The sequence below is a fragment of the Chelonoidis abingdonii genome, chromosome 2, assembly GCF_003597395.2.
Source record: "Chelonoidis abingdonii isolate Lonesome George chromosome 2, CheloAbing_2.0, whole genome shotgun sequence".
In the NCBI taxonomy this organism is placed as follows: domain Eukaryota; kingdom Metazoa; phylum Chordata; order Testudines; family Testudinidae; genus Chelonoidis; species Chelonoidis abingdonii.
This window is the reverse complement of record NC_133770.1, coordinates 58,957,647-58,971,567: the sequence shown is the minus strand read 5'-3', so window position 1 is coordinate 58,971,567 and position 13,921 is coordinate 58,957,647. Positions and strand designations below refer to the sequence as shown.

At 39.7% G+C, this 13,921-nt stretch overlaps 1 protein-coding gene across 1 annotated transcript in view; it reads left to right on the top strand.

Moving 5' to 3' along the window:
• Positions 1–13,313, top strand: part of MEOX2 (mesenchyme homeobox 2) — a 91,116-nt gene extending 77,803 nt beyond the window's left edge. Inside the window, exon 3 of the mRNA XM_032784101.1 lies at positions 11,998–13,313. Coding sequence (XP_032639992.1) covers positions 11,998–12,222 — 225 coding nt within the window. The 3' untranslated portion in view covers positions 12,223–13,313. The remainder of the gene's footprint in view (positions 1–11,997) is intronic.
• The last annotated feature ends 608 nt before the right edge of the window (positions 13,314–13,921 follow it).

Below are 13,921 nucleotides of genomic sequence, written 5' to 3'. Positions count from 1 at the left end.
GAGAGATGTGCATTTGTGTTGTATGGCTTATCAAGGTTCCTTCCACTCTGAACTTTTAGGGTACAGATGTGGGGCCTGCATGGCATTCTAAGCTTAATTACTAACTTAGATCTGGGTATTCACTGCCACCACCCCCAAGTACTACCTTTTTCCCTGGGTAGTCTTGAGGGACTTCACCATATTCCCTGGGAACACAGCTATCCAAACCCCTTGGACTTAAAACAAGGAGAAATTATCCATCCCCCCTCCTTTCTCCCCCAACTCCTGGTTATCCAGAGCCAACCCCCTTGGATCTAAAAAAAAGGAAAAATCAATTCAGGTGTTTAAGAAAGGCCTTTTAATTAAAGGAAAAGAAAGGTAAAAGAAACCCTCTGGGAGAGATTAGAATACCAGCTACTTCTTACAGACAACAGATTCCAAACACAGAGAATGTTTCCCCTGTGGCAAAAAAACTTAGCTTACACAAAAAAAATACCCAAATACCCAATTTTGATAATTTCCCTCTAATTGATACCAGACAATACAAAGAAAAATAAACATAAATCTATTAATCCCTTTTCTAAACTTACTACTCTGATAAGAGGGCTGGTTCCTTTCCGATCTTTTCACTTACCGGCTGAAACCGAGACTCTAAAAAAAGGAAAACTTCCCTTCTTCCTTTTGAAAACACATCTATGTTCCACCATTGGTCCTCTGGTCAGGTGTCTAGCTAGGCTAGGTGAACTTCTTAACCCATTTACAGGTTAAAAGAGGCATTAACCCTTTAACTATCTGTGTTTATGACATATGTTTGTACAAGAAATGATTGATGCATGAACGTTACCCTAGTACAGCATAACTGTGGTCTTTATTAGTATGTATTTGGCGTAGGTGTCATTTGAGAATATTCCTAATGATGTCTACAAGTCCATTCACAAAGTTATGCGAGGTCCATCTTCAAACAACAAAATGCTACAGTAAAATCTTTGAGCAACAAACTCCTCATTATTCAATGGTACTGTCATGCTCCTAATTTACGTCCAACTGTATGTTATTTGTTTACGTTTAAATGATACGTAATATAAGATTTATATCTTTGTGTGCGTGTATAGTACTTGTCCTCATCTATAACCCCAAATGTTGATATTATTATTTACTCAAGGAAACATCCTGTGATTTTTTCTCACTATAAAGAAAATGATATATCACTTCATTGTTGACTTGTTTTTCTTATATGTGTCTACTGCAACCTCGAGTTAAAGAGCCTTCGCTACACCTATGATCTTCAGTATAGCTGTGTATCAAAGACGTAATATCTTTGAGGGTAGAGAGTGGAACCAATGATTTTCTGCCCAGAGTTAAAAGCCTTAGCTACCTGATTCTCTTTTAACTAGTGTGACAAATATCCTCTGGAGGGACATAACTAACGAATTATATTATCTCTAATAAGCTACACTATCAGTACTCCACTTCTCTCCCGCGTCCCTATCCTCAAACATCCCCAGATTCAGACATAGTTCTACACATAAAAATTCCAAACTTTAAAATCCTAATTATTGTGCATCTTAGCAGGGTTGGGGATCCCTAGTAGAAGCTAGCATTTTTTTTAAAGAAAAAAGGTTACTATGTGCTGAGAACTATGGACTATGGGCTGAGGTACAGGATAGGCAGTCATTATATCAGTTATAATCACCAGGCGAGTCACAAGCATATCTATCAGACACTAAGGATTAAATATTATTTTCCTCTGCCAAGTTTTTTTTAAGGAAAGACATCAGTTAGGACTTTTCTGTGTCAACGCAGAATGCTCAGTCCTCGTTCAGCCATCCATCCTGATAAGTCAAAGCATTTAAGCATGCTGCTTAAGACCTACTGATGTTAATAGACTTAGGGATATCCTGCTAAAGTAACATATAGTGAAATTATCTGCTTTTTGCTGAACTGGGACCTTAAAAGCATGGCCAATTTTCACATCACGCCTGATCCTATTGAAGTTGTGATGGGGTGGAAGAACGCAGAGAATTTGGCCCTTTGTTAGTAGTGTAAACCTTCTGGCCCTTAGGTTGAATACTAGTAATTTGCTAATTAACAAATAGTGGCCGTTACACCACTAAACGAATAAATCGATTTCCAGCCTTCATAATGCATCTTGCCTGCTAGTCGATACTTGTAGAGTATTCTCTAAAATAATCAGCCATCAGCAAAAACGATTTTCATCTTTGGTGTCGCTTCCCAGAGATGCTCAACACACCAAGGTCATATGGTCTCAACCTATTTAAGCATAACAGCTTATATCAGTCTGACCGCCACCTACCAATGCTAAACAAATCTTGTCGGCCCACTAATAGAGAAAAGCTTTCATGGCCCATATGCAGCAGATGTGGTCTAAAAATATACTGGCCCATAACTGCTGATTTAGAAATAGTTCACTTAATGCTGTAATGGCTGCGTGCTTATCTCAGAATTCATTTCTCCATTCACTCACTACAACACCACCACACACAGACACATGAACTCTGTATGTCTACTACTACTAATTTACTAATAACGTATGTGTGTGTGAAATATATTATATTGTTTCGTTGCCTAAGCTTTATGTCTATTTTAGTGAGAAAGCTTAGAGAGGAAATCGTACACCTCTCAGAAATATCATTGTTCATATTTTTAATGGACGTGATTCTGGCCGTTTATAAGTACACCTCACTACGCATATCGTATCAGAGAATACGCTATTCCAGAACATCCTAATCCATCTAAGTGGCCAATGTTGAGGGCCACCTCACAGGTGAATACTGAGCAACTATATCCTATCGGATTCAAGGACCTCACAATAGTAATTTCCATTGGTATTAATTAATTAATTTGAGTAAGACACAATGAACCGTAACTATTGGCTGGCTATTTACAGGAACATTACTAGTCTGAGGGATGCTGTAACTTTTTAATTACGTGGGCTAGTTCATACTCATATCGCTCCGCCTTACCCCCGCCAAAGGTTTACTCAGGCTCTGCCTCGTGACTTGCTCCGCATCCCCTCGCTCTCCTTTCAGTCCTATACCTAATGTATGACATTTTCATGTGCATGTAGCCACTAAGGCACTTTCAAAGAGTGCCTGTTGTTTGCAAAGAAAGCATTGAGCTTCTCACGCATCATACACATGATAATTGACACCTTCTAAATTCTTTCACATTTTCCGGTGAACCTATTAGTATCTTAAATTGTAGTTAGAGATCATGTATCAAGTAACCTATTCCCTCCCATTATGTATCACAAAATTCAAGGAGAGTTCAGATTTTCATGGCATATACTCTGAATTTGATCTCTAGAGGAAATAGCATGTGAAAAGACCTCTCTAATTATTTATTATTAGCACGCATAAGAATGAAGCATTTAAAGGCACTGTAATCTATAACCTTTGTTGAAGAAACTATTTAGTAAGCTCGCTTTAATGCCCCACACAAAGTACATGAGCGCAGTAGCGACCGGAATGTCGTCTGTTATCCGAAGTGTCATAAAGAGGCTGGCAGGATGAGATTGCAGAGCCGTAAAATAGCCATTGATTCATATGTAAAAAGCTCCGAATAGCATAGACTGCGGGGAGGTCCTGAGACCTGAATATCATGAGAGGAAAGGCTAATGTGAGAGTGCCTACTCTTTATTACTATATGGGATGATGAGGGATTCCTGGGACTGAAGCTATAGCGCCAGGTCAGCCTCGACTCTGAGTCCTAATGAAGATTTAATAATCATGTGTGAGACAAAAGCCTTCACAAGAGAACTTCAATTTTGATGGCAACTTGAGAGGTGAAAAGAGAAAGTAGAGTACAAGAAGATTAACAAGTCAAGCTATCCGGATATGTTGTACCAAGGGCAAGTCATGACTTGAGCTACTAAATTGAACGTTCTAGCCTCGAAAAAGATATCCTGGCCTTGTAGATGAGGGAAGCAGTGAGGATGTGATCTCACTATATACCTGTGAGAAAGCTTTTTTGATGGCGTAAGTACCCATATGGTGTCTCCACTTGTTCTTGACCGTCAAAGTGAACGTTAGTCCCGGGCTGGATAAATGGACTATGGTATAAGGTGAGATCATTGGAGAACTATGGCTAGAGGGTTAGTGGTCTCCATACAAACGTGTAGTGATCTCAATGGTTCGGTACCATGGTGGCTCCAGTTAGAGCCGGTTTGGTATCAAGAGCAGCTGCCCCTCATGGGGTCAGTCATGGGCCAGTTTTATTAAATATTCATTAATGATCTTAAGAAGATGGGATGTGTGGACTAACTGGACCTCTCACGCAGTTCAGATGATACACTAACTGGGAGGCAGTCGGTTTTAGTACGCTGGAGGTATGGTAAGGAATAGGAATACAGACGCGGACTAGACAAATTACAGGTGACTGGTGCCAAATAAGGAAACCTGATTGAGGTTCCTTAAGACTAGTGATCAAGTGCACGTCCTGCATCCTAGGACAGCAAGCATCCCACTTGTCACTTGTACAGATTAGGTACCCGAAGTGTGCTAGCCAGCAGTTTCTGCAGAAAAAGGACATGTGGTGGGATCAGAGGACATTATATCGTTCCTTCTCCAATTCGACATTGGTGAGGTCTCTTTCTGGTAGTACTGTGGGTCCAGTATGTTGAGAGGTCCCAACTCACTACAAGACATGGATGCTGGAAAATATTGAAAGGTCGCAACTAGCATGATGTAACAAGGCAACGAAAAAAATGAAATAGGGAGGCTGGAGCCATGGACCTTAAGTGGTAGGAGAGGCTGAGGGATACTGGATTTGTTAGTTCTGCAGAAGATGAATAGTTAGAGAGGGCGCGGATTTGACGACTCTTTCCAGTACTACCTGATAAGGATATTCCAAAGAGGAGGATGGATCTGACTTTTCTCAAGTGGTGGCAGATGAACAGAACAAGAGTATAATTCGGTCTCAAAGTCTGCAAGTTGGGAGGAAGGTTTACGTTTGGAATTATAGCGAAAAAAGCGTTGTTTTCACTAGAGGAAAGGTGGTTAGTAAGCATGGGAATGCTGAGTTTCAACCTGAGAGGATGGTGGTGTGGATATCTCCTTTCTTAGAGTGTTTTTAAGGTCAGGCTAGACAGAAGCCTCGGCTTGGCTGGAGTTTTAGTCTGCGGATGATCCATCCCTAGCTTTGAGCAGGGGGTTGGACTGTATGACCTTCTTGAGGTCCTTTCAACCCTGATTTTTTCTATGAGTTCTCCAGTGAAGGTCAGTGGAAAGACTCTCAATTGCCCTTACTGGGCTTTGGATCAGGCCTAAGTAGATTCTAATACAAGTAATAACTGTATTTTGTGCTCTGAATGAATCGTCAAGTTATAAAGTATGTCTCTCATTTTGTCAAAGCAGTGAGATATCTAATGGCTACTTGTGTTAGTTAACGAATTATGAGAAATCAAAATTGAATTGCAAGTTTTTTTTAGTTTCTAGTATCGCTCATATATACGTTTGTTTAGTTAATAATATTTATATCATTATAAATCTATTAATTATTATTATTAGATTTTACCAAAATAAAAATAAATATTATCTACATTTGAAGTTATCTGGTTTATCATTTAATAAGGTTAAATTTGCCTCAGAGATGCAGACTATTTATTAATCATCGAAGTAATGAAACATTAACACAGTCTATATGCAGTTTTAAATAGTTACAATCTGTTTGTTTTTTTTTAAAGCTGACTGCCTTAAATAGTAGAAGATTTGGCCCACCAGGAATGTTAAACGCTTGGCCTGTCAAAATGGAAGGAAGTAAGTAATATTCACTCACAGGAGCACCTGGGGATAATTAAAATCGACCCCTGTGTAAAGGAAGGACCACACCACTTATAACTGCATTTTGATGGTCTTTACGTAGGATATACTTTAAGCTGGTTGAATAGACTTTTTGCTGTCACTTGCTAGAGTGTTCAACTATTATTGGGCCTATAGTGCTCATCCCATGGAAGTTCAATCAAGTCCCAGATCTAGAATTAGGGACCAGATCTCACTCAGTGACGTAATCTGAGAGGACAGAAGGTGTAATTATATTGCTTCAAATTGCTTTAACTGTCCACTTTCTATCCCAGTGTTGGGTGTTAATTCAGCTTCTCTGTACTCTTCTTCCTAGCTTGGAACAGGATTATTACATAGTGTCTAGAAGTAGGTTGATCCACAACTACCACCGGATCCTTGTATGGTAACGATCGATCTATTCTCATCTAGACTAATAAATCGGATACCGTGGACGCTCTCCATCGACTTCCAGAACTCCACCAGGCGAGAGGCGAGAAGTGGAGTTTGATGGGGGTAGCCGCGCGTTCGATACCCACGCTGTGTGAGGACGTGAGATATAGTTCGATCTAAGATACGTCGACTTCAACTATGCGTATTTCTCGTAGCTGAAAGGTTCCATATCGTTGATCGATTCTCCTCCCCTCCCTCCGGTCGTAGACCAGGCCTAAGGGAATTAACTGAATGGACGGTGGTAGGGGCATATGTTACATGACTTTATATAATCAACATCTGAAATTCGTTGCCCTTAAGGTGCAGATTAAAGAGGGCAGCCTCAATTGGTTATATATTGCACTTTTGCCTTCCAAGTCCTTCTGTAATATGTAATGCTTACACCACATGATAGACTCCCTCAGGATATTTTTTCCTTAGTCTTTAAGGCCCACTTTACCAATGTTACACCTCAACTTAAACACAAACTTTCCAAATTTGGTCCTAATATATGTTTGAAGGTATTTGCCGTTTCCATTGTTTAAGCCCTTCACGTTTCGATATACCAAATTCTAACGTAGAACGGCCGTCACCGGCGTCAGACCACAAGTCCATCTAGCCCCTATACTGGTCTACTGAAGTAGCACAATGCAGGTGCCCAGAGGGAGTGACCATAACGGAGCAATGATCACAGTGATCTTCTCACTGCCATCCATCTCCCATTCCTCTGACAACACAGGACTAGGGACACCATGTCTTTACCATCCTGGCTAATAAGCCATTTATGGACTTCACCACCATAGTATTTATTCCATTCCCTTTAAAACGCTGTTATAGTCCTCGCCTTCACAACCTCCTCAGACAAGGAGTTCCAACAAGTTGGAACTGTGCACTGCATGAAGATAGAACTTCCTTGTATTGTTTTAAAACCTGCTGCCTATTAATTTCATTGGTGACCTCTAGTTCTGTATTATGAGGAATAAGTAAATACTTTTCCTTATCCACTTTCTCTATTATCACTCATGATTTTATATACCTCTATCATATCCCCCCTTCATCTCCTCTTTTCCAAGCTGAAGAGTCCTAGCCTCTTTAATCTCTCCTTATATGGGACCCTCTCGAACACTCCTAATCATTTTGGTTGCCTTTTCTGAACCTTTTCTAGTGCCAATATATCTTTTTTGAGATGAGGAGGACGTACTACTCTGTACACAATATTTGAGATGTGGGCCTACCATGGATTTTATATAAGGGCAATAATATAGTTCTCAATCTTATTCTCTAATCCCCTTTTAATGATTCCTAAAATCCTGTTTGCTTTTTTGACCACCTCTGCACACTGCGTGGACATCTTCAAGAGAACTATCCAGGATGACTCCAAAGATCTTTTTACATTTATCCACATTAAATTTCATTTGCCATTTTGTTGCCCAATCACTTAGTTTTGTGAGATCTTTTTGAAGTTCTTCACAGTCTGCTTTGGTCTTACTTATCTTGAGCAGTTTAGTATCATCTGCAAACTTTGCCACCTCACTGTTTTACCCCTTTCTCCAGATCATTTATGAATAAGTTGCAGGATAGCTCCCTACATACATTTACTAACGGTTTGTCCAGTCAAGTTTTTGTTTCCCACAAGACAGGGCTTTCCACCACTTAGCTTAGATGTCACAACTATTTAGAGTTTCTTAATTTCATCACCTTATTCCTAGTTATGCTTCCTCAGACTCTCTTAAATAATTCTTCTCATATCTTGCTGTGAATAGGCTTCAGATATTTGTAGAATTTTATATGTATGTTTTCCCCTCTCTGCCTACTCCAAGTCATTGTTTAGCCAAGCATAGCTATTTGGCTCTTTTTTAATCTGTTTTCATAAATCAGTCTCTCCACACTCCTTATCACTGATTGGTGAACGTCTGTAAACAGCTTCAAATTTCTCTGTTTTTCTGGAAACAAAGTGCCCCAGTATGAATGCATTATCCCAAAGTCTGACAGAACAGAGCTATAATTTCTCTACTTAGTAACATAGTTGCCTATCTGTGTTTTTTTTTCCTTAACTGCTACATCTTATGACAACCTCATCTCTAACTTGCTGTCCACTATCACTCCCAGGTCTCTTTCAGCATTACTTCTTCCCATGTTTCTGTGTTGTGAAGTGTTTTTCCCCAGAAGTTTTAGCTTGAGTTTTTCCAAGTTCAGTTTCATTTATTTATATCCTGCACTTATCTCCAACTTCTAAAGCTGTTTGAATTTTTCTGTTTTTAGTAGTTTTCCCAACACCTCCCATTCATCTTTGATTCTTGTTAATGTGGCATTCTCTTGCTCTGCAAGAACATGATTGAGACTATTAAAGAAGACAGGAACTAACACTTTGTGATACCCGATTAGACACCTGCTCCCAGCTTGATATATTGCTGTTTATTAGTACTTTAATTTATTTTATTCTGCTTCTGCTCATTTTAAGTTCACATGACTGTATTAATATCTGAATCTATTAGAATTAATTTTCACAGACTGATTTTATTATACAAAATCTCTCTTGTATGTTTTCTTCTAAGTTGATAATGCTAAGTGTTCTTTCCTCTTAATATATGTCCTGAGATGTTAGCAATGGAAGTTAGACTTGTGGAGTGGCGATTGTCAGGATCACTCTCATTTCTTTTCTGAAGATAGGTTTAGTTCTTCACTTGCTTTTCTTCAGTCTTCTGGTTCTTTCCAAGTTTTCAATCACTCTTCATTTAAAAAAAATTGTCAGTGACTCCAGAATTTGGTTAATTTTGTAAGTGCATATGATCTGGTATGGATCAAGTCATTCTAAGTATTCCTTTACCTGCTCTTTATCACTAGCTGTGTTTACAATGTCTTCATTGGTCTTAAGAACCAAATCCTGGTTCCATGTATAGTACTAAAACTGCTACATGCAGAGGAACATCATGGGTGGTGGAAAGTTAGTGGCAATATGCTCCACACATTCAATGGGGAACAATTGAAAAGGAACAATCTGTCCATACACATTTTCCTCCTTCTTAATGACTGCTCCTGATCTCAGCGTGTTGCAAGAGTAGCTGGGGGTCTTGTCGAATCCTCAGTTTCACTGATTATTTTCCCCCTAGGACTTTGGGCCTCCCAAATAGCACTAGGATTTTCAAAAGGGCAATGGTCTACTTGCAACAATTTTTTACGCACATACAACCTGAACTGTGCAGGATAGTAAATGATTTTGCCCAAAGCAGATAGATAAGATATTATGCAAAGAGTGGTTTCTGCAAAATAAGGTGACAAGTGACTACTGTGATGCACTTTTGACACTATAGCATATTCCTTGATCTGTCCGAACTGCAAAAATACCCTGAGAGCCAGGGGCAGCTCTGGCTTTTTTGCTGCCCCAAGCACAGCAGTCAGGTAGCCTTCGGCGGCTTGCCTGCAGGAGGTCCCCGGTCCCGCGGCTTTGGCGTACTCGCCACCGAACTGCCACCGAATCCGCAGGACCGGCAGACCTCCCACAGGCAAGCCGCCAAAGGCTGCCTGACTGCTGCCCTCGCAGGGACTGGCAGGGCGCCTCCTGCAGCTTGCCACCCCAGGCATGCGCTTGGAGCACTGGTGCTTGGAGCTGCCGCTGCTGAGAGCATGTTTTTTATATCTCAGTGGGAAGATTCCCATTGACTTCAATGAGCTTTGGATCAGCTCCATAGCTACAAACACTACAGGTTTATTACAGTGTTTGGCACCAGTGCTGTAGTGTCTTTTAAAAGGAGAACTTCACTGTAAAAAAATGACATCTGTAACTTCCCATAAAGAGCTGTAAGTACAGTACAAATAGTGTTTTTATGAAGACACTGCTTTCATGGAAGTCTCTGATATATGGCCTAAGTATGATAATTCCCAACATCACAGCAGCCAGTCATAAATACCTTCCCTTTACGCTCATTTGATTTTACTAGCCAGATTCTTTTGGCTTTGATGAGTAGTCTAAAGGAAAGGATGTGCATAGATTTGAGGCTGTTAACCAACCTAGAATCATTTTGCTTTATTCCCAAATGATTGGCTTTAAGAGCTCCGATTAGTTTTAACAGCAACACTATGAGTACAGTAAATAAATACAAAAAAGTGACTTTAAACATCAATTCTGTTGCTGTAAAATTCTAATGTATCATTCAAAATAATGTTAAAGGCTAAAGCCTGTAAGATTTCCTGGATATACAACATAAATTCCTCAAAACATCCATTTGTGACTCTATTACTGATATTGTACAATGAGTCCTGCTGTGACAACTCCTTGGCATTTCTTTTAAAGCTCTAAAATATATTCAACTTACCACTGCAGAGGACACTTCAGCATTCCAAGCTGTCAGTTCCTTTCCAAGTGAGAAGTTACCTCATGCTGTAGAATTTTCTGTAGAACTTTCATGTTAAAAGAGACACAAAGATACATTTGGGACACTCCATTACAGCAGTAACTCTGAGGGCGTTAAAATAATTATTTTTTCTCTTCTTTCATTTTCACAAAATAAATTTACTTTCAATGTCAATGGCGTAGGCTGATTTAGAATCAGCCGAGGATCTGGTATATGTATAAGAGTTCCAATGCCTCTTTTAGTATTTGGGCAATTGGAAAAGTAGCTTGCCTGCAGTTTGCAGTGCTTAGTAGCACACCAAATTTGCAGGAGACAAGAATTGTCTCATACCAAAAAGGAGAGCAACAACAGGAATTATAGTAATACATATTTGAGCCAAAAAGAGAAGTCATTATAAATATTTACTATAAAAAAATTTCTAACATGGCCTTGCATATATCAGGAAAAGTGTTGAATGGGGCATTTAAATTGGAATTGACCTGTAAAAAAAATGTACAGTTGTTTCTTATTCTTATTCTTCCATTCTTGTTTTTGAATGAAAATTTCTTGTTTCATTGTACATTTTCCAAGTACTTAGCATATTCGGAAAAAATACTTAGAAAAAGACAAAAAAAATAGGAAGGAGAAGTATGGTTCAGTGTTAAGGCACAAGACTGTAAATTAGATAGAAGAAAATGGTTATTTTCTGAGCTCTCTATTAATGTGTGCATGTCACTGCCCTGACCAAATGCCTGAGTTTCCTTATCTGCAAAATGGGGATAATCCTTGTTTCACAAGAGTGTTAATTTATAAATGTTTCTAAGGATCTTTGAAATCCTCCACTGGAAGGCATTTTAGTAGTGCTAAGTATTTCTTATAACCGTATTAACTTATTAACTATTTCATCATCTTATTCCAGGGGTTCTCAAACTTCATTGCACCGCAACCTCCTTCTGACAACAAAAATTACTGCATGACTCCAAGAGGGGGGACTGAAGCCTGAGTCCTCCTGATTCACTGCCCTGGGTGGGGGGAAGCTGGAGCCAAAGCCAAAGCCCGAGCCCCACTGCCCTACGTGGGGAAGGGGTCAAAGCTGAAGCCCAAGGGCTTCAGCCCCAGGCAGGGGCCGCTAACCTGCGCCCTGCTGCTCAGGGCTGAATCCCTCAGGCTTCGGCTAGGCGACGGGGCTTGGGCTTCAGTCCGAGCCACAGCAAGTCTAAGCAAGCCCTGGCAACCCCATTAAAACCGCTGCCCTGTTCCTTCCCCTCAGGTATTACTTCAAGTCTAAAATTAGACTGTCAGGTCATTGGCGAAGGCAAGTTGCCTTTGTATTTGTTCTGTAAAGAAACTAGCATCCTGTTGGGTGCTACACAAATAACACGTGATGCTATTATTTATTAGTGTTACAGATAACATCATTAGCCCTCAGTGACCATGTCTTTGTTCTTATTTTTAAGGTAAAAGTTTGGTTCCAGAACAGACGAATGAAATGGAAGCGGGTAAAAGGGGGCCAGCAAGGGGCAGCAGCCCGGGAAAAGGAACTGGTGAATGTGAAAAAGGGCACACTGCTTCCCTCAGAGCTTTCTGGAATTGGTGCAGCTGGCCTCCAGCACACGGGGGACTCACTAGCAAACGATGACAGCCATGATAGTGATCACAGCTCTGAGCACGCACACTTATGATACACAAAGAGGATCCCAGCTCCGTTCTCAGGAAAGAAATGCTATGACGGCATGCCTTCCACAGGCATCGTTTACGTATGCAAGTGACTCTGGCAGTGATTTTTTTTTGAATGGTTATTAAAAATTCAAGCTTATTGTGTCTGCTTTTCTTGATTTTTAGATGGTTTACAGTAAGTGCCATGTCTTAGAGGTGCCTCAAGAGTGGGAAGCGGAAGATGAACTTGCTTTGAACATTCCAGCTTTGTTTGTCATGTTTATGGACAGTGGGCAGGTATTTTTGCTTTAGCTTGCACTGAAAATTACATTGCTTTCAACAGAGGTTATATTCTGAAAAAAACCACAGTGCCACAAAATCACTGTCAAGTGGATGAGAAATGTATTTTAACTCTGTAAATATTTATCTTACAGCATTTTCCTGTCTTCACTTAGTAATGCATTAATATTAGCTGATGGCAATAATCACTCATGATGATAAACGGCTTCTTGTCTCTTTATTTTTGTTTTGTTGTTCCCAAAACAGACAATACATGTAGACAATTGTGTTCAAGTAAAGAACAATACTGTAGTGTCTGATAGGGCACGTCCTTCTACCACAGACAAAACAAACCTTATGTTGCATTTACTTTCAACTGCTGCTAATAGGGTATTATTAAACTTACCTTGCTCCTCAATTCTTCTTATCTTATAACTGCCAGAATGATTTTTAGGATCATAAGGATAGTCCAGTGACCTGCCAGAAATAATATCACGTTCCACTCGTGTTAGGAATTTATTTCCACCATCCCTACCCCTAAAAATGTACACATTACTTCTACATCCTAGTTGAGTACCTTGGGAAGCACTCAGCAGAAGTATTGTTTTTTCATCTTCTGATTTTAAAACCAGTGGATAAGTTGAGTTGGCTGCTTATGTTGGTAGAAATCAAAATTATGATGATAACTCTAATACTATGTCCCAAGTGTAAATTCAAGACACATTTTCTGTTACAGACTTGTGTGTAAATACAGGCGAACACCAAAAATCAAATTTACCAAAACACTGATTGTACTTTGTAAAGAAAAAATGTTTAATAAATGATCCTTTTTAAATAATTCTGCTTTGCCTATAGTGATTTAATGGGAAACTTGAAAGTGTTCCTTAAAAGTCCTAAGCAGCTCTAGCTTCACAAATCCTTCTAAACCTTTGTTTTGCATTGGGCAACATAAATCTATGATATCAAACTTACACTTGATCTTGGATAAACCTTCTACCTTGATCTATTTGGGAAACTCCTTCCTTTAGCAGGAAAAAGCAACCCTCTGCTAATGATGGCTTCAGCCAAGAACAAGAAGGGCAATTCAACTGTTCTTCAAGATCTAAGGCAAATATTAAAGGGATATTTTGTCATGTGTTGTGGAAATGGAGAAAAAATGGTAACTGACCAGGAAGGTGATGTAAACTTGCCTTTATAAAGCAAAGTTGTCCAAGACATAAAGTTATTGGCCAACATTCCACTTCACCAAATGCAGAGCTTGATACTGTCTCTGGCCCTTGCACAGAAGGTACAAAAAGATAGGGAAGGTTCCTTGCACCCTTCTCCAGTCACACCTGCCCAAGGGCCAGGCACATTCTGGCTAAAACCTCTGTAATAACCTATTTCCCAATTCACAGAGTTCACCACAATGACTGAAGCACATCACTGGCAACAACTGGAAAACCC